The following is a 19,704-nucleotide window of genomic DNA, read 5'->3' as shown; positions in this document are numbered from 1 at the left end:
AAGATGTCATTTAAAGAGCTTCTTCACTTAACAGTGTTATGAAAAGCCTGTACCCTTCTGGACTTCTGTCTTTATTGATGATGGTCTTGCTGTACTCATCTTTATAACAGAAAGGATAAATGTAAATAGAAAAAGACAGAACTGTATGCAGAAAATGAAGTGGTCTTTGTTCAGTCTGTACAGGCAGGACAGCCACAGGACAAAGGCAAATAATGAAAAGAGATGTTTTCCCAAGTTTCCCTCTCCATCTTCCTCTGCTCTTGCAATAATAGTGCCCAACATTTCTTAGCAGACTTCCCCCTCCATCAGAGATTCTTTCCCATTAGTTTTTCTTATCCAGAATGTAAGCATGTTTGCATGAATTCTAGCTAAAGTGGCTATAATATGGAGGTGATGAGATTTCCTATGAAAATAACCTCTCCTTGTCTAAAATCTGTACATAACCCATCTTCATAAAGTAGTTGACCAAGAATTGAAGATATAGGGAAGTGTGTCTCAAACATTTTCAGTATAATAGCCTTAGATAACCAGCATGACTCTAAAATCCCTAAGAATATATGATATCACCATTTTCATTTTGTCTTGTATTGTACTTAAGAAGGTCCAAAAATGGGTGTCAAATTGCTGCAATTATTAATACTATAAAATTGTATTTACAAAGTGATTTATTGCAAGAACTCTTAGGTCCTATACATAGTCTCAATCTTTTACCAAGACAGGAACAGCCTATGCAATTTTGAACTTTCATGTTAAAACTGTATGAAGAGTTAAAAGTACCCACTTGTTTTGGCTCTACCATGGTCAAATTCATCTCTCTCCCTGTCATTAGCAAAATTAGAATGAACTTAGAAACTTCTATGGTTCTTAATTTTTTGAGATATTTTTCTTGTACTGCTCATACTTTGACATATGATCAAACAAATAATAATATCCTATATTTACTTTTTTGCCAGAGTAGGCAAAGCATCATCTCTAGTAAATATTTTCCTTTCTAAGCTGACAATGGTCCTGCTGATAGTGGGTAAATCCTTTGAAGCTTACATTTGCCACTAAATATTTGTGGATCACTGTTCACAGCTCTATAAATCTTACAACTTGCTGTTTGAGAAAAGGCCCATATCAAAATGTCTCTTTCTACAACGGTCAATTGAATATTTTGAGTGGCAACTTTGTTTCAAAGTTGGTCTTTCTTCTTTGGTTGTGGTTTTGTTTGTTTGTTCTGAGTTTTTGCTTTTGGGGTGTGTGAGGTGGGCTGTGTGTATGCACACATGTGTGTTATTGTGGGATTTTTTAATGCAGCAAGTCACTTATTTTCCTGAATTGAATGTTTATTTTCTACTGGATGATACTGGATGCCAACTTGCAACCTTTATCTAGAATATATTGCATCTCCAGGGATGTGAAGCTGCTTGTAAAAGTTTGACTGGAATGAATAAGCACAGAAAAGTTTGTAAATACACAGCTGTAAAAGAATAAAAAGTAAAATTTTAATGTGGAAGCTAAATATGCACCACAACTATTTTTTCTTGAAAGAATAGCATGAGGTCAACATTTGGAATTTTATAGTTGCAAAGAATGTGAAGAAGAAAATTTGCCATAAATTCACCATTCAGCATTTATATAGGTAAGTGAAAGGAACTCTGAAAGTAAAGTTGAATGCACACTAGTGCAAAATTATTAGTATGTACAAGTTAAACAAACAGTTACTTACACATGTGCTTATGTTATATTCCCTTGGGTGGTCCTGCTTGATTCTGTGAAACAATTCATGCTAACAGAGTTAAGCATGTGTATTCACAGGAAGAGAGTCTGAGGTCTGATAAATAAATCCTATTATGCAATATCTGATAAAGTTGTTTTTACACCAGTATCAAGCTTAGGGAAAAGGAACGCACATTACCGGGCCAGATCTGAGTTCACTGTCCTGTCACAACTGACTAGAGCTAGATACTTCAGAGAAATTTATAGGTACACCATAATGGGAGATATGGGATTATTTTTGCTCACAGTAGCCTTGTATCTCATCAAATTCTTGACTCCAAAGTTAGCAAATTCCATAATCACAGTGAGTTGTTTTTTTATTAAAAAAATAGCTAATAGAAACCAGAAACTTCCTTGTGACCACCTTCTCATCTGTAAGAAGATGCCATCATGCTTTTCTGTTACTAGACCGAGTGTATAATCATTCCAAACTTATCTGCTGCAACTGCCCTGATATATTTAGCATGGCATATTAGTGTGCCGACCTTTTCAACCTATTTTTATTTAATAATTTCTCATGCAAGCATTTTTTTTCTATTCTTCATTCTTGTTCTAAATTTGCAACATTCCTTCTTTAATGGAGTTTTTGGTGTTGTACACTGTTTCAAAAATTAGCTACAGAAATCAGAATCATAGAATTGTAGATTTTTAAGGGGTTGGAATGGACATTAAAGATCTTCTAGTCCCAACCCACCCTAGACAATTCCCAGCCTTCTCAAAGCCTGGTCCAATGAGTACCAGAGTTCGGGAAATCACAGCCTGCCTGGGCAACCAGGTGCTAGGCACTATTCTAGTGTGTAACTACCCTCAAAAGAAAAATTTCTTCCTGTTATGTAACTTAAATTCCCCCTCTTTCAGTTTGTTCCCATTACTTATTGTCCTGCCCCTATACTTTCTGATGACGAATCTCTCTCCAACTTCCCTCTTCCCTGTGAGATACTGGAAGGTTGCTATTAGGTGTCAACCTTCTCTTCTTCTCCAATATTCCTCCCTTCTTGTATAGTGATAGAATTCTTCATTATTTCTGGCTTGCTAAATCCCTTTAGGCTGCAAATTCAGCTGTGTAGTGATGGTTCAGGTCCATTTTCCTTGCAATAACATTGAACTGATATGTGTTTTAGCAAGCATCTTATTTCTCTGTGTGAACATCCAGCTTCGTTTGAAACGTGCTCATCTGCCTCCCTATCATGTCAGAACTGGAAGGAAACCGGTCAAGGTTCAGTACTGGCTGAAGAGTAACTTGCAAATTTAACCAAAACCTTTTAAACCGGAATTCAGTTTAAGAGCAGCGGCCAACTAACAGGTCACGTTCTGATGTTGCCTGCGGCTGGTTTTCATTTCCATGGGTGACGGCCGCCTCGCTCCCCCTCAGTCAGGCGGCGGCGGCCGCTGGGGGTGGCTCTGCGGTCCCCTGGCTCCTTGGCGCTCGCTGAACCACGGGACTGTACCTCTCGCCTCTTTTGCCATCTGTGCCTCTAAGTTTCCACAACTGCTTGGCTTTGGCCGTTTGGTTTTGGTTTGGTTTTCTCCTTTCGTGTTTTGAAACATGTGGCACGGTGTTAGGAGACTTCAGGAGTTTGGACCGCCGCTGTGAAGCGCTGGAGGGGAATGATGAACGCGGGGGCGACCCCCTCACGGCGAGGCAGTAGCCAACTTACAGTGCTCGCAGCACCCGGCAGCGGCGCGGCTGCTTCCCAGTCCCCCGCCCTCACACCGCCCCAGCACTTTTCCTTCCGCAGGATGGAGCCTCGGAACACCCGCGCACGGCTCCTCGCGCATGCGCCGTGCCTACGGTGACCGAACGGGGTGGGGCGGGGCGCGCCCCGGCGGCGCCTCAGGAGGGAGCGGAGTGTGTGCGCGTGCGCCGTGGGCCGGCCGGGGATGCTGCGCGTGCGCGTTTGGGCCGGCGGCGAGCGCGCGCAGGAGCGCGGGGTTGGGGTGTCCGGCAGGGCCGCTGGTGTGTCCGTCAGTCCGTCCGGGAGTGTGCGGTCCCACTGAAGGCTCCAGCCCTCAGCCTTCCCTCCCGGGGTAGACCTGCCGCCCGCTGCCGCCGCGGCAGAGGGGGAGCGACGCGAGGAGCCGCCAGGATGAAGCTGGTGAGGAAGGACCTGGAGAAGGATAATGCGGGGCAGGTGACGCTGATCCCCGAGGAGCCTGAGGACATGTGGCACACCTACAACCTGCTCCAGGTGGGTGACAGCCTGCGCGCCTCCACCATCCGCAAGGTTCAGACCGAGTCGTCCACGGGCAGCGTGGGCAGCAACCGCATCCGCACCACCCTCACCCTCTGCGTGGAGACCATCGACTTCGACTCACAGGCCTGCCAGCTGCGGGTTAAGGGCACGAACATCCAAGAGAACGAGTATGTGAAGATGGGCGCCTACCACACCATCGAGCTGGAGCCCAACCGTCAGTTCACCCTGGCGAAGAAGCAGTGGGACAGCGTGGTGCTGGAACGCATCGAGCAGGCCTGCGACCCGGCCTGGAGCGCCGATGTGGCGGCCGTGGTCATGCAGGAGGGGTTGGCTCACATCTGCCTGGTCACCCCGAGCATGACGCTTACTCGTGCCAAGGTGGAGGTGAATATCCCCCGCAAGCGGAAAGGGAACTGCAGTCAGCACGACCGGGCGCTGGAGAGGTTTTACGAGCAGGTGGTGCAAGCCATCCAGAGGCATATCAACTTTGAGGTGGTGAAGTGTGTACTGGTGGCTAGCCCAGGCTTCGTGCGGGAGCAGTTTTGTGACTACATGTTCCAGCAGGCAGTCAAGACTGACAACAAACTTCTGCTGGAGAACAGGTCCAAGTTCCTACAGGTAAGGATCTAAGCAGTTTCCAGCGTAGGTAAAAAGAGGCTTGAGAGTTGTGTATGACTGTAAAAGGTAGTTACATGGGAAATAAATCACTAAAGAAAAGAAATTTTCTGACTGAGCATCATGAGGAAATTATTCTTATGCCTCCCAAACTATAAACGAGTTGTGCATAGTACAAGGATGGTTCCTACCTAGCATACCTTTATGTGGAGTAGAGAAAGTGTTAGGTATTTCAAACTCCCTGTAAAGGTATTTTTACTCTTCAATTAAGTGTGAAGTACAAGTTGGAAAGTACTTTGCACTGTTACTTTGTCACACTGTATAGCATGCATGTTTAATAACAACTTACTAAAGATGTTTTTTTTAAAGTACCTGGATGTGGTATAGGTTAATTAATTTTGTGTTATCAAAATTAAGTAGAATTTTGTTGTTAGTTTTGTACCACATAGTTAAAGGCTGTGATTATTTCCTTGTTTCTTAGTCATCTCATTGATTGAGTGGATGGGGGTTTAGCCTTATACTGAAATAGTCATATTCAAAGTCTAACATACGTTTTCATAAGGATACTTGTATTATTTTTAGGTTGGAGTAGGCCTGGGGTGATCTGGGGGCAGGGATAGTGAAGTGAGTCCCAGTACTTAGGAGACCCAGTGCACCGAGAACCCTCCTTTTCCATGTGTAACAGAGTGATAACAGAGAGAAGTAGCTTTGCAACCATAATAATTGCACAGTTGATGCTTTTACACTGTATGCCTGCAGTGTTGAGGGTCCTTTCTTTTCTTGAATGCTTTAGAGAAGAGACTTAGGCTTAGATTTTAGTTTCTTGGTAGTTTCAAGTAGCCTTACCTTGGGAACTGTTGAGCTCGCATATTTAATCCAGCCTTTGAATAAGAGAGGCAGTTTTCTTGTTCTGCTTGAAAGGCAGTTTAAGGGATTTGGTATAGGCTTAGTGTTGCAGGAGAGATTAAGAAAAGAATCTTGTGTGTTTCAAGAAGGACATAAGTTCCCCAAATAATTATCAAGATTAATACTACATATCATGGAGGGTGTTTGTGATTGGTTAATAAAGAAAATGGTCCTTTTTCTTCAAAAACACCAAACCTTTGACTTTGTTTTCATTCTAGGTCCACTCTTCCTCAGGACATAAATACGCACTGAAGGAAGCACTCTGTGACCCAGCTGTAACTAGCCGTCTTTCTGACACTAAGGCAGCTGGTGAGGTCAAAGCGTTAGATGACTTCTATAAAATGCTGCAGCATGAGCCTGACCGGGCTTTTTATGGCCTGAAACACGTGGAAAAGGCCAATGAAGCCATGGCTATTGATACTCTACTGATCAGTGATGAGCTTTTTCGGCACCAGGATGTGGCTACACGTGCCCGATATGTTAAATTGGTAGATAGCGTACGGGAGAACATGGGCACAGTACGCATTTTCTCCAGCCTCCATGTGTCTGGAGAGCAGCTGGGCCAGCTGACAGGGGTGGCAGCTATCCTGCGCTTTCCTGTTGCTGAGCTCTCTGACCAGGAAGATGAATCTAGCTCTGAAGAGGATTGATAACAATGACTTCATTCCACAGTTTCTTTTCTATGTCATGTTGAAATGACGTTAAAGGTCCTCCTGACCTGAATACTGTGTGCAGATGTACCATGACATGTAATCAAAAAGTTTTAATAGTAAACATATACCTACATATATATAGCTTTGCTTAGCACACTATTTGATATCTGATGTATGGTAATAATTATTGGTATGCTGTGCTGAGTTGACTGTTTTTGCAGTTCCGGACCCCCAGCAGTACAAGAAACTAATTTGGCTCCCCAGTGCTGCTTGGTCTGCATGTTAAGGCAGACTGCCAACTTAGTGAAATATGTAGAAAAAGTAGTAAACTAACAGGGAAAAATTCACATTAGACTATTTCTGTTCAAATGCTTGAAAAGAGTATTGCAAAACAAATGTAAATTTCTTGGAAGACTTGTCAAAACTGTGCTTGATCTTCATAGGAACTCCCTGTTCTTTGTAAGGTGTGTCAAAGGAATAGGGTCAATATCAATTCTTAGGACTTTGTGTGGTAAGTCTAACCATTTAAATATTTCTGTGAAACACAGAACCTTTCAGCAACGAGACCCTTTAACTTAACCATTACTTAACCGTTTCTTTGCTAACACAGTAGTAGATGCAGGACAAATGGTGACTCTCAGTGCACCCATTTAGTTATCTTTTTGAATAATGTTACCTTGGGAGACTGTCCTGAAGACTAACAAGACTAACATTGACTATATTCTGCTAAATTGGCATTCTTTAGCATCCAGTTTTGAGAAAGTATAGGAAAGAACTTAGAAAATCTTTTGGTAGCAAATAGTTTAGGTAACTTCATAATCTGGTATTCTATTTGCATATCTCTTTAAAAACATACATAAACGGTGATACAGAAATAAAGACGACAAAATTATAAATCAAACTTGAGCTTAAGATAGTGGCAACTGTAAAAGTTTTTTATTTTTTTAATTATCAAATAATTTTCAATTATTTGATCAGCTCAAAGTACTGAGAGCCAGAAAGAGTTTTCTTTCTTCACTGGGCCATAAATCTTATGTTGAGGAGGCAAAAACTGCTTTCAGATTCAGACATAACCTGTGGTTGTATTGTTTCAAACCAATGTTTGGTGATGTGGCTTGTGTGTGTAAATAGACTTTCCTTTTATAAAGGTGATGGAAGGTGAGAACAGGAACCACAGAAGAATTCTGTATTATGGAAAGTGTTGTAAGAGTGGAACATTAAAAAATAAAACCACCAAAACTCCTAGTCTGGGTAGAATAGTTTTAGAAAAATTATTTTTAAGGATAGTCCCCTATGTTCATGGGTGCCAATGCTCTGATTTTAATACTGTCTATTGGTAGCTGAAACATCAATCTAAACGTCTTGATAGAGAAGTACTTTTGAATTAAAGCCATCTCCCCTCTTCCACATCATCCACACAGTCTAAGAAATTATTGAAAAGAACTTGTATTAGAGCTGTAACACCTTGATTCTTCTTTTGTTGAAGACAAGCAAGCCCATTGAGATACTTGTTTACAGTCAGCTTGCACACATAAATTATGTTCTTTGAGCTTTACATTTTGTCTTGAATGGTGTTGGATGTCACAAGTCATAGAATGCTCAGGTAGGCTTTGTTTAGCAGTTAAGACTGCTTAAATTAATTTTTTTTTCTAATTTGCCTAAGTTTATTATACACTTTTTAGCTAGAAAGCACCTTGATTCCTGTTATATCTAGTTTAATGTTAAAAACAGGAAGCAGAAGAAATTGACCTGGAAATATTAATTATAAGCAGCAAATTAGGGCCTTAAATAAACTCATATCTAAACAAGTCATTAATTTCTCCAAGCTTTTGTAACATAGGATAGTATAGCAGTATATTCCCCTTTTCTAAGTAGTGCCAATTTTTTGCAGCAAAACTACACAAATGACATATTTTAATTTGTAGTGCACCACAAATTCTTAGTTTTTCTCAGCAAACTCTCTGAGAGATAAATCAAACTGTTCTTTGGTTGTGGGATGGATTGCTATTTTATCAAACCATATTGATTCCAATTATTCCATTGTAAACCAGAAATTATGATGAGTTTTTGCTGAGTGCTACATGATTACAATTATGGGTTTGTGTTTTGTGCCTGTAGTTGCCATCAAGGGAAAGAAGTGGCCATTTTGTTGCCTTTTTGGTTTTTTTTTTTATCTTCTAAGAAAATTTGATGATAGTGATTCTTTGAATTATTTACACTTAGAATTAAAATTTTGCCTTGACTTTATATTTTGTTTATTTTCTTTTTTTTAGCTATTGCTATCATGTTGTTACATCTCTGAAAGAAATACACATGGAATTGCCCAAAGTATGGAAGGGTGGGATATTTTTTTTTTTTTTTTGGTAAGCATTATACAATCACTATGTATACAACTGCATCCTGTTTCAGGAAACAGCTTAAGGGCTTGGTATTGAAAATGGGCTGTGTTCAGTGCATGACCTGGCCAAGTTCCAGGGTTGCTAGTATCTTCCACATTTCAAGGAATTTTGAATAGTTGAAATGTCCATATTGACAAAGTTGCTTGCTCAATGCAGACTTTCGTTTGTGTGTATAGATAACACTTGCACAGAAGAGGCATGCTATCAGCATATCAAAGGAGTGAGTGCTAGAGCCATGAGAAAATATTTTTTGTGTTTATTGTTTGGAACTAAACTAAAAATTTTTGAAGTGTCTCCATTTAGTTTAGGATTAAATTCTGGCATAATTCTGTGAATTAATAGTGTGGTTTAGCTTTCAGTTTTTCTGTGTTCAAAATGAATGAAGACGCATTGTAGGACTTCCTAAATCTTGTTACATTTGGTAGGAAGAAAGCTTTAAAAAGCATGAAATTAGATTGATCATGGGCCCTGCTGTGCTAGACAGTGATTCAAATAAATTTATTTGTTTATTCATTTGCCTCTCTTGCAAATTCGTATTTTGGAACAGGCCCCAGTCTGTTAGTTTTGTCACCTTTGGCATTTAAATCCACTTATCATATATGTTTTTTGTGGTTGTTAATCAGCTTAAGCTTAGTGCAAAATGCAAGGTCACCACCAGCTAGAGATGAAAGTAATCCTGCTAATTACAAGGCAAAATAAAAGATAATCCTTCAGTAAAATTGTAAAGCATTTGACCAGGGAATTCCTCATCTCCCTCCTCTTGTCTTTACCCTTGTATAAGTAAAATGCTAGTAATAAATCATCTTTCGACCATCATTGTAATAAGAGTCCATAGCTCTTCAGTTTAATTTGTGCTGGGACTAGACATGATGTTTTTAAAGCTGTGTAAATGTCTAAATTTTCATTTGCTACTGTTCTCTTGCAGGTTAAGTAGCCCTGAATTTTAAAACTAACTTACCCTCTGAAAATTTCTTACAACTTCTGAGCTGCTGACCTTGGTTTGCCTTGTTCAGTGAAGGTATATTATAGCTCAGTTCTCATTAAAGACTGATATATCACTTGAGCCTCTCAAATTTCTTTCTAGAAGCAGGATTATAAATCTAGAAAAATGTACTCATATGCATGTGTGTTTTAGATCACCCAGTCCATTCACTTTTCTCTGAGACTTTCATAGCTCTCCTTTGAAAGAAAAGAAGCCTGTTTCAAGAAGGAATAGACACTGAGTTTTGGAGGAAACCCCCCCCCATACTATCAGAATGTGTTACTTGAAGCCATATTTCTACAGTGTGTAGGCTATTGATTCTACGAAAGACCTAAGAAAGCAATTGTTAAAATGTGAAGCAGCAACTGGAAGGTCTGCCATTAAGAATCATTGTTTATAACCTAAAATCAGAATCCCTACAGGAGACATAATAACAAAAAAAAAAAAAAAAAAGAAGGAATTACTTCAGAAAAGTACTTATTTATCTACTTTTTAGACAAGCAAAAGTTAGGACAATGTTTTTTGTTGCACTGATTGCTTTAATCTGGAGATTTCTCAGTTCTGATTTGATTTAGCAGATAGTGGGGAAAGAGTGGTGACAGGACATAGCAGTAGATAATTTTCTGGTTTCTGTCTTTCTCTTGTAATGCCCACAAATTGCTTTTAGGGACTGTTTAATTCAGATTTTGTGTGGGAAAGAAGTATTTTGATGTTTCATTATTCCACAAGTTTAGGGTTAAGAAAATGCTTAACCATTTGGTCTTGTGATAATTATGATTCTTAATTCAGGCTCCGACAGGAGTTGAGCCTGGGCTTTTTCAGCAGTGGAAAGAGTAAACACAGGCTATGAAGCCTCTCGTGTGACAGTTGCCCAAAGGCTTGCTGAGTAAGTGTAATGTTTAGTCCTGCCACATATTTTATGCTTGACTCAAATACGGCATTGACTTGGATTTGAGGGTAACTGCTTGCATGATACAGAATCTAAAGGAAAGACATGTCATCAGTCTAACAACCAAACTGCATATCCCCTGCCAACTTGTGAACTTTACTGTTTTAAAGATGCTCTGTAGCTTTCCTGTGAAAAAAAATTGACTCCTAAGGTGTCTTAGCCTAAAATAAAGTGTGAGGAGAAGGTTTCTGAAATCACAGTTGTTTTTTCTGTTGTCTGAAAATAATTCTTCCTTTTGTCCCAACTTGTGAACTTTACTGTTTTAAAGATGCTCTGTAGCTTTCCTGTGAAAAAAAATTGACTCCTAAGGTGTCTTAGCCTAAAATAAAGTGTGAGGAGAAGGTTTCTGAAATCATAGTTGTTTTTTCTGTTGTCTGAAAATAATTCTTCCTTTTGTCCCACTTGAGAGCTGTATAAGAAACAGAGAGGGGAGTGGTATCAGAGCAGCCCTTCCTTCCAAGTCAGTGTCTTCTGGGAAATGCAACATGAAGCAGCAACTTTCAAGCCCTGCCAGGTTTTGTCAGTTTTTTGCTATATCAGTCTTTGATTTATTGCCCTCTTTTTGGGAAATGCTGCATTCACAGCTAATGTAATTGCTGTCATGCTGCTCTAATGATTACTTAGAAGTCAAATTAGAGCTGATCATGAATCCTCTGGCAAAGCAACTATTCCATTAGAGAATGTTAATTAGTTGAAACCAGTCCTCCTTTTTAGGAATGTACATACCAGACATGATGGGAAGTGTTTTCTCTGGTCCAAAATGGAATTTCTAGTCAAAGCCAAGCCTGGAATAGCAAAGAAAGAGTGTAGGGGTTTAAGAAGTCAAATGGAACAGAAGATACAAAGCTTAAGGCCATTTTCTCTTTCATAGTAAACACTAGGCTAAAGGTGCTCCCTTTTCTGTCAGTGTCATTGGTAAGTACAACTTCCACAGAGAGCAAATATATATTCTTGTGTCTTGTCTGAGATATCTACAACTGGCTCAGGCATGATGTCTGAAGGGATGAGGGAGGCAATTTTCAAATTTCTGGTCTGAAAGTGAAAGGAAAATAATTGAAAACTAGGACTGTTCCTACCAAACACATTTCTATCAGTAGTCTTCAGAAAGAAAGCCCTGAATAGTGCTCCATGTTTCAAAAAGATTTTGGACCTGACAGCTACCAGCAAATCTGCTTTTGAAGATGGTCAGATTCTTTCCCATGCAGTACTTTTTGTTTGATTAGAACAAATACTTTTAGCACACTTTTTGCTGAAAGGATTTGTATGTGAAGATGTGTGTGTGTGTGTTTAGTAAGAGAAAAAGCTAACTTGAGTCTCAGCTTGAAGTTGCTTTGGTAGCTGCAGAATTGGCAGGGTTGATAATTATCTTCGAGATTCAAAGACTTGTTTACTGTAGGAGAAATTGGTAGCACGTGATAAATTCAGGAAGTCTGACAGTTTTTAAATGCTCATGGACATTAATGGTTTCTGAAGCTCTAAAAGCTACAGCAGGTTTTGCTGAAGAAAATTGCCTTTGCTTTGACCTGCAGTGTTCAAGTGTTTTAGATAAATAGTTTCGTTTAGGTGTGAGAGAAGTTAATTAATTGCATTTGTTTATCTTGCCCAAACAGGTACCATAAGACCACTTCCATTTGGTAAAGAGACCTGGTGTATCCCATATAATTTATTCCTCTCCTGAGTGGCAATTTCTGTTCTGAGATAGGGTTGTATAAAGGAAGCTGAAATGGACTTTGCAGAAACAGTGCTGGGTGAATTGGCAGTCTTCCAGGACAGTCAGGTCTCCTGGGGCACTGGCTGCCCTCAATGCAAGGCTGTATGTAGGAGCTACTGGGACAGCAGTGGTGAGAGGCAGAAAAAGAGCAGCTGTCTCCTGAGGGAACTGTTCCAAGTTCCAGAGCTGTGAGGAAAGATGAAAAGCTGTGGTTTAATGGAAAACATGAGATGCTGTCTTGGGTATGTGACTTCTTCCCCAGTGAATGTTTGAAATATCTGAACTCAGTTCTAACAGCTTATGCTTGGCTGAGGGTAAGATGCCAGCTGATTAAGTTCTGTGTGTCTGTCGGGTAGAGGAGCTTTGAGCCTGAGACGGACTCTAGAGATACTGAGACCTTGCTAATCCTCTCACTATGGAGTCATTTCTGGCCACCCTGCTATTGCTGTATCTGAGGCTTGTGAAAGACTCTCTTTATTTTTCTTTCATACCTGTCTGAAAACCACCTTCTTTTTCAAAAATACTGCTTTATGAAACAAACACCTCACAGTGTTGTGTTGGCAGTCTGTGTGATAAGCAAAGGAAAAATTTCTAGTCAGACATTAAATAAAACTCAAACTAACAGAAGCTGTTTGAAATAAACTTTACAGGCTTTTTGAGAGGGTATCTGGTGAGAAGAATAAGAGAAAGACAGATGAACCCATATGTAACAAGGTTTGTTAGTGGCTTTTAAGAGTTTTCAGGTAATTTCAACTGAGATAAAAAGGCTATTAAGTCAAATCAGTCAAATGACAGGCTTTTAAACCTTTTCTCAAGAAAGCCCCAGAAATCAGTTGTTAAAACTCTAGTAGTACACACTCAAACATTGTGGTCTTGATAAATTATGACTGCCTAAACTGTTTCAAGCTGTCTGCATTTGTTTTATCCAAGTGTAGTTTTGCATGGTCCTGTTTATTGTTCTTATGAGACAGAGTATTGTGTTATGAACAAAGGTAAGTGTTCAGAAAAAACAAAATTAATGTTGACAATTAATGTTGACACTGTGAGTCCAGCCTTTCATAATTTTGAAGACTTGCCTTTCTTGTCTAAATAGGTAATACAAATTTATAAATGATGTGGGTTTTTTTGGAAAGAGTGTGGAAATAGTCACTGAAAAAATGCTTAGGGCTTTAGGCAGTAGTAATTTGAATTTGAGCTTTTTTCTTATTTCTAGAACATATTTAAAATTACCTTGTTCCCCACCTTAAGCACTTTTATTTTGACATAAGGACTGGCAAGAAATAAATGTTTGTTAGAGAGCAGAACATTCCGACTACTGAAAAAATGAGAAATTGGAACAGCCTTCCAGTCAGAAAAAATCAGAGCAAAAGGTCACATTTATATGGAATTTGTTTACTGTGAGAAATGTGATGTAGTTACCAGAAGCAGATAGGAATCAATTCAGCAATCCTGTACCCATGCTTGGAACAGAAGCAGAGCACTTGCTGGTTTTATTTCATCAGAGCATTGTGTTGCCCTGTTTATTCAATTCTCAGCACATACGTTCACACTGCATCTCGGCAATCACACCAGATTTCACCACAACACTGACCTCCTGTGCAACAGGCATTAGCTCTCTGAGCTAATGATACAAAAATGCATAGATTAGGTAGCTGATAAGGGTTTCATGAGTACTTTCCTTTCAATCTCTGTCAGTTAGATGTCCTCTAGGAGCTGTGAACGTTATTTAAAAATATTTTTGTGTTTTATTTGTAAACAGGCATTCAACTGAAGTCATTGATCAATGTGTTTCCTTTAGAAAGCATGTTTTCTCCAGTAATTCTTGAGTGAGAAGCTATGAGTTGGTCCTCTGTATCTATCAGCATAGCTTGGAAATGTCTGTTTCTTACAAAGGCAACTGTGATATCCCATAAAAGAGCAACTGTGGTATCCAAAGAGCTGTAGACCAAAAAAGAATAAAAATACCTCAGCATCAGCACTGCTGTGCTGCCTCATAGCTGGGTGGGAAGGAAAAGCTGGAAGTGATCTACTGCTGAAACTATACTTGACGTGCTACTTGCATAAGACTGATATTAAATCTGTGATAAGGTAGCACATATATACAACAGGAGTGTTGTGGGATTTAAGTTGATAGCACAGGGTTCATTTGCACCTTTTTAGGAGGTCCTTTTTTTAAAAACTGCTGGTTCACTTTAGAAATCTGAGTCGCTCTTAAATGACCCCAGAACTGATCTTAGTTTTGCAAACTTCAATTCGGTTTGAACAATTTCCTCACTATTAAACTTCCATGGTAGTTCTGTGAGGGTGATGCAGATGTTTCAAAGAAAGAGTAACAGGTTCTTTATGGAACTCCTGGTATCATGAGGATACATTCAGAATAGGCCTGGTCCAGATAGATATCTTTAAAATCATGGGTGTACTTCAGTGCTGTGGGTGGGAAATGAAAGTTATTAGTGCCAGTAATTGATGTAGAAAACTCTATCTTAAACTGCATCTAAAAAACAGGATGTTTTTCTACCTCTACAATCCAGCTCTAATTTTTTGGGGGGAAACAAACCTTCCTTTTATAATCTCTTCATGGATGGTTTCAAATTTCCCTGCATTGTTTATTGATGAATAAAAATGAACATTTGCAGTAAAAAGACCTAAGATTAATTTTGCAGTGCTTCCAATGTTTTATCCCTACAGCAATGGTACAACAAAAGAGATGTTCATACTCTTACTGATACTTGAGTGCCAGAGTCTTTAAAAATTAGTAGATATTGTTGGTGATGCATATTATGCTAAAGTTTTCAGTACGTTGCCAGTCAGTATTGATAATATACGATGAAGTGGCCTTTGGAGAATTTATTAGCTTTTCACTTAAAGGAAAAGTATCTTGACCATAAAAATATACCACATAAAAGAAGAATATTAAAAGCTCGTAAAATTTTACTGCAGTTTTTAAAATTGCTTTGTTTTCCAACTGCACTGTGAAATGACAATGAAACAGTCACCAATCTTGACCATTTTCTGTTCCAAACATATCCCTCATAATTATTTCAGGGAATAAGTTTCTTGTTAGAGGTGCATCTTCTGTTCTTATTTCAAGAGTGATATTGATGGAAAGTTGGCATTTTGATTTTGTCTTTTTTTTTCTCATGGTCACAGATGAACACTGTATGCCAATTCTGGCTTACTGCTATGGGAATCCATTTACAAAAAGTTCAGTTTTATCTGTTGCCTGTAAATTATGCTCACCTCACAGGTAGACTGAGGGTGAACTACTATCATATGACACGTCAAGATATGAAAGTCCTTGTGATTATCTTGGACCATAAAATGAGCTAAGCTGCAAAATACCTTTTGCAGCAGCTTTATGAATTGATTAGTGCAATACCAGGTGTTCTTTTGGTCTTCTTTGACCAAATGAGGAAACTTTTTTTCTTAGGGTGCAGTGTTTTTCATGATATGTGTGTGGTTTTTTGTAACCTTTACTAGATTAGGCAGCTATTTTTATGGTTAAGTCCAATGAAAATTTGATTTAATGATCACTATGGTAATGTGGTAATTTTCAGTTCCACGTTTTTATTTGCTTGGATTTCTTGATTCTAAGTGTAAACTTTATGTTATCACAGAGTCATGTTCTTTAAATTGTCCAGTACAATAAAAGATTTCTCATCACATTTAATTCATAGGTAGAGATGACTAAGGAAACAAGCTGACTGATTATCTTCTCTTTTAGCAGTGAAAAGTCATAGATTTCAAACAAGGAGAGCTCTGTATGTCCTAGTAGAAAGTCACTACTGTGATCACCCGTGCTGGCACATGGTTGGAACAGGCTCAGGATTTTGCTATGACCAGTCAGACCTGATCTGTGCAAACATGCAGTGCCTGCTCCCTCATGCTTATGCAGGACAGACTGGCTTTCCCTGTGGGCATTTCAGTTCTGTGAGTTGGGAATGAAGAGGCATTTCCATCTGACCTTGTGTGAGAGCACTAGCATCTGGGGACCATTCATGGAGAAATTCCAGCATTTCAACAAATACATGACTTATTTTCCGTTATTGCCTGTAGCAATCTCTTATCAACTATATTCTCACTGTAGCAATTTTTTGGTTACCAATTGGAGAAAAAGTTAAAAAAAAAAACTAGAACAATATTATTGACAGCACATTTGATGCATCACAAAGAATTAACATAGGCAATAGGAAAAAGGAATTATTCAGCTGATGGTTCATATTTTCAGTCCAAGCTCCATGTCAAGCATTTTTAAACTTTAAAATTTGCCTTTAGCAGCAGTAGGTTTTATCCCTTACTCTCCAGTTCTTCTCTCAGAAAGCTGCACATACCATTATTATTTTTTTTAATTGTTTCAACATTACTAGGATTCTTAACATAAGTAAAGGTGTTTTCTGTGCTAGACTGTTTCACTGTGTCTTTTAAATGGAATTCAGTTTAGTGAATATTATTTTGATTTATGTTTTTTTCTGGAACCTGTTAGCTTTATATAACAAGTTTGTTTGAAGAATAAACTAAGTCTTAGTTTAAACTTTAAAGTTGAAGTGTTTTCAGGTCTCTGCTGTATTATGGGAATGCATACAAACAGGGAAACAGAACTCTATGTAGCCATGACATAAGAAGCTACAGAAACATCGTGCTTTCCTCTTACTGTACTAGAACGTGGTTCAACTAAAAATGAACTGTTGTGTTACAATGAAAATTATGATAGCTGTTTTATTATGGGAAATAATATGTGAGTTGGCTCTATACATCTTGACTATACTTTGCAAGTTGATTTTTTCTTTTAACATACATGTCTGAGATTTAATTCTGAAGTGTGTCTCTGCCCTACTTGTCTCTGTCATTTTTGTTTAGTTAAGATTTCTTCTTGCATTTCGGTTTTTTCCCCCCAAATCACTGCATGGCAAAATTGTTTAAGACCAAAGGAAAAACTAGGTATTTATAAGCTTCAATCCTTTCCCTTCCATTGTACTCCAAAAGAAATTAGATCACTGCCAAATTGATATTGATGCATTTTATAGAGACAATCTGTGCTTTTGTTGTACTATGTAAAAACTGGCTTAGATTTGATGCTTTAGCTAGCTGGATGTGAAAGGGTCATATCAGGGTATTTGCACTTCCTTTTGGAGGATTTCTTCTGCTCCTGAAGCTTTGAGTGATTTGGTTGAGAGCAAGCCAATGATTATGCTCAGCGCAAGCCGACGAAAGACAGGAGTTAGTAGTCATTGTGAAGTAAAGGAATGGAAAAAGTTGTACTAGCTTAAGACTTTGAAAAAAATTACCTGAAAATCTCTGAGAACAGCTGGGGGAGGAAATGAATTGGTAAAGGAATCAAGTCAGCTAAGGAAAAAAATTATTTTCCTTCATTCATGTCGCAAATGGAGTGATGTACTTCACTCATAAGAGTGAAATACCAATATATGTTATTGATATAGAACAGTGAGTTGACAAAATTCAGTGTTAAATGTGATGGTGATTTAACAAGATTTGATGGCAAAGTACACTTGACTATTAACAGCATAGAGGGCAGAGACAGATAAATCTGTCGGGGAGACTTTGCTATTGTGTCATGAGGTTCACAAAGGACTCCCTTGCTTTCTAAATTCCTCTCACAGAGAAATCAATCTAGGTCCAGCTAGATCGTCTCCTGGTTCTAGACTTGGTCAATGCTTATGACCAAAGGATTGTACGTGCACAATCAATCCTCTGTAGCACTTAGCTAAGATGTCAGAGTTTAGCATGCTGTTAATCACTTACTGAGAATGTGCTGCTCCAAGGAGTCTTTCAATTCCTCAAGGAGTAATCTTGAGAGGTCCCTTCTCAGGGAGAGAAAGGAGCAGTCCTGGCAGGGAGATAGTTGCATGACTTTTCAGTTAGGCATTATTTTTTTGCATCAGTTCTCAGATTATCACATTTCCCACAAAGTTTAAAAGGAATTTCTGTCCTGGGGCATTTTATAGGTAGTTGGTTTTAAATTTGATGGAGTAGACTGGTGAAGCATAGGCTTATCAGTTAGAGTGACTTGTTTGGGAGCCCTTTCTGTTGCAATGTCTACTTAGATTTTTTAATACATAAATAGCAGCACAGTGGCAATATATCTGCCTTCAGAAGTGCATTGATTTGCCTGCATTGTTTAGTATTTTTTTCTCCATTTTGACAGATTTTTTTTCAAAGATAGCTTGCAAGTTGCTAAGGAAAAAAACAAGTACAAAACATGGATTCAAAAGAAACTTAAAAATATGTAGACAATGTCATTTTCAATTCACATTTGAACACTGACAAGTAGTGATTTCCCCAAATCAAAGGATTCACCAGTGTCGTGAGTATTCAGGACTTTCTTTTTCTTAGTCCCTATATTAGCATACTAAAATTGTGAAAGATGTAGGCCATGTTGCATGATGATGAAAGTCACCAGTCTCCATCTTCTCAAAAAAACCCCCTCAGCTGAATCACAAATTGCTTGTTCTGTTGAACACATATTACACTTTCTGCCTTGAAATTTCTTGAAATAATTCTACAGCCTTGCATGTATTTTTTTCATGAGCTTCAACTCTGAAGTAAATTCTCTTTTGAAAACTCTGTATTATAAAATGCACCTCTGATTCAAAGATACATTTACAATAACCAATTGCTAACCATAATAAAGTGGCACTATGTAAGGATGGTCATATCATTTTTTTAACCAGACAGTGATAAGTTGATCTTCTCAATCATTTGTGCTACCTATTGCACAAGCCAGGTATATCTTTGGATTGAATCATAGACAGAAAGTTAGAGGAACTTTTGTTCAAAGTGGCATGATATATATGATTTGATAAGATAAAAAAGGTATGGCAGCTATTTGCTTAAGAATGAAAAAAAAGATTCGCATTGCTTCCTCCCATTAAGCAAGTGTCACAGAATTTAATTTTGTAGGAAACATGAAATGAAAACTTAGAAATATTCATTACTTATTTCACATGATATGAAAAATAACACTCTTGATACTCAATTACCGTCATACTGTTTAAAAGAAACAGTCAGGTTCATATCGGATCAACTTAGGTGGGTTTTTTTTAGGCTAAGAGCAACAAAATTGACCTGTAATACATAAAGTATGCTTGTGTGGAAAAACAGCCTAACTAGCAGTGTGAAGTCAAATGAAAAATCACTGTGGAAGAAGTGGCTTTGGGGCCTGGTATCTTGTGTTTCCTGCAGCACAAGGTGTACTTGACCTGCCATGCTAGTTTCAAGAAGGCTACATAATCGAAAGTTTACAGAACATTGGCCAGAAAATATGGGATTCATCATAATTGAACAAGTGGTTGTAGAAAGCCAAATTAAATGTCCTATTTGACTCTTACTGATGGGTTTTATTTCAGAAAACAACGTACGTGTTTATTTTAGTATGGTTTCTGCCTGGAATATGGGGCTTACACATAAAGCTATATGGTAGGAGCTGAAAGTTCCAGTGTGGTGTTCATGAGGAAGGGTCTTCAATAGCAAAGGAGGGTGGACATTGAGGGAATATAAAAATTGTAGGGACTTGTG

At 38.6% G+C, this 19,704-nt stretch overlaps 1 protein-coding gene across 2 annotated transcripts in view; it reads left to right on the top strand.

Annotated features, from left to right (window-relative positions):
• The first annotated feature begins 3,676 nt into the window (after positions 1-3,676).
• ITGA1 (integrin subunit alpha 1) overlaps positions 3,677-19,704 on the top strand; it is a 66,696-nt gene continuing 50,668 nt past the window's right edge. For both annotated transcript variants that reach the window (XM_053968831.1, XM_053968830.1), the window contains exons 1-2: positions 3,677-4,574; positions 5,696-5,786. In XM_053968831.1, the coding sequence (XP_053824806.1) occupies positions 3,849-4,574; positions 5,696-5,786 (817 nt within the window). In that variant the 5' untranslated portion in view covers positions 3,677-3,848. The remainder of the gene's footprint in view (positions 4,575-5,695; positions 5,787-19,704) is intronic.

Source organism: Vidua chalybeata, chromosome Z, assembly GCF_026979565.1.
Source record: "Vidua chalybeata isolate OUT-0048 chromosome Z, bVidCha1 merged haplotype, whole genome shotgun sequence".
Taxonomy (NCBI): Eukaryota; Metazoa; Chordata; class Aves; order Passeriformes; family Viduidae; genus Vidua; species Vidua chalybeata.
The sequence above is the reverse complement of the archived record's forward strand: the minus strand, read 5'-3'. Positions and strand labels throughout refer to the sequence as shown.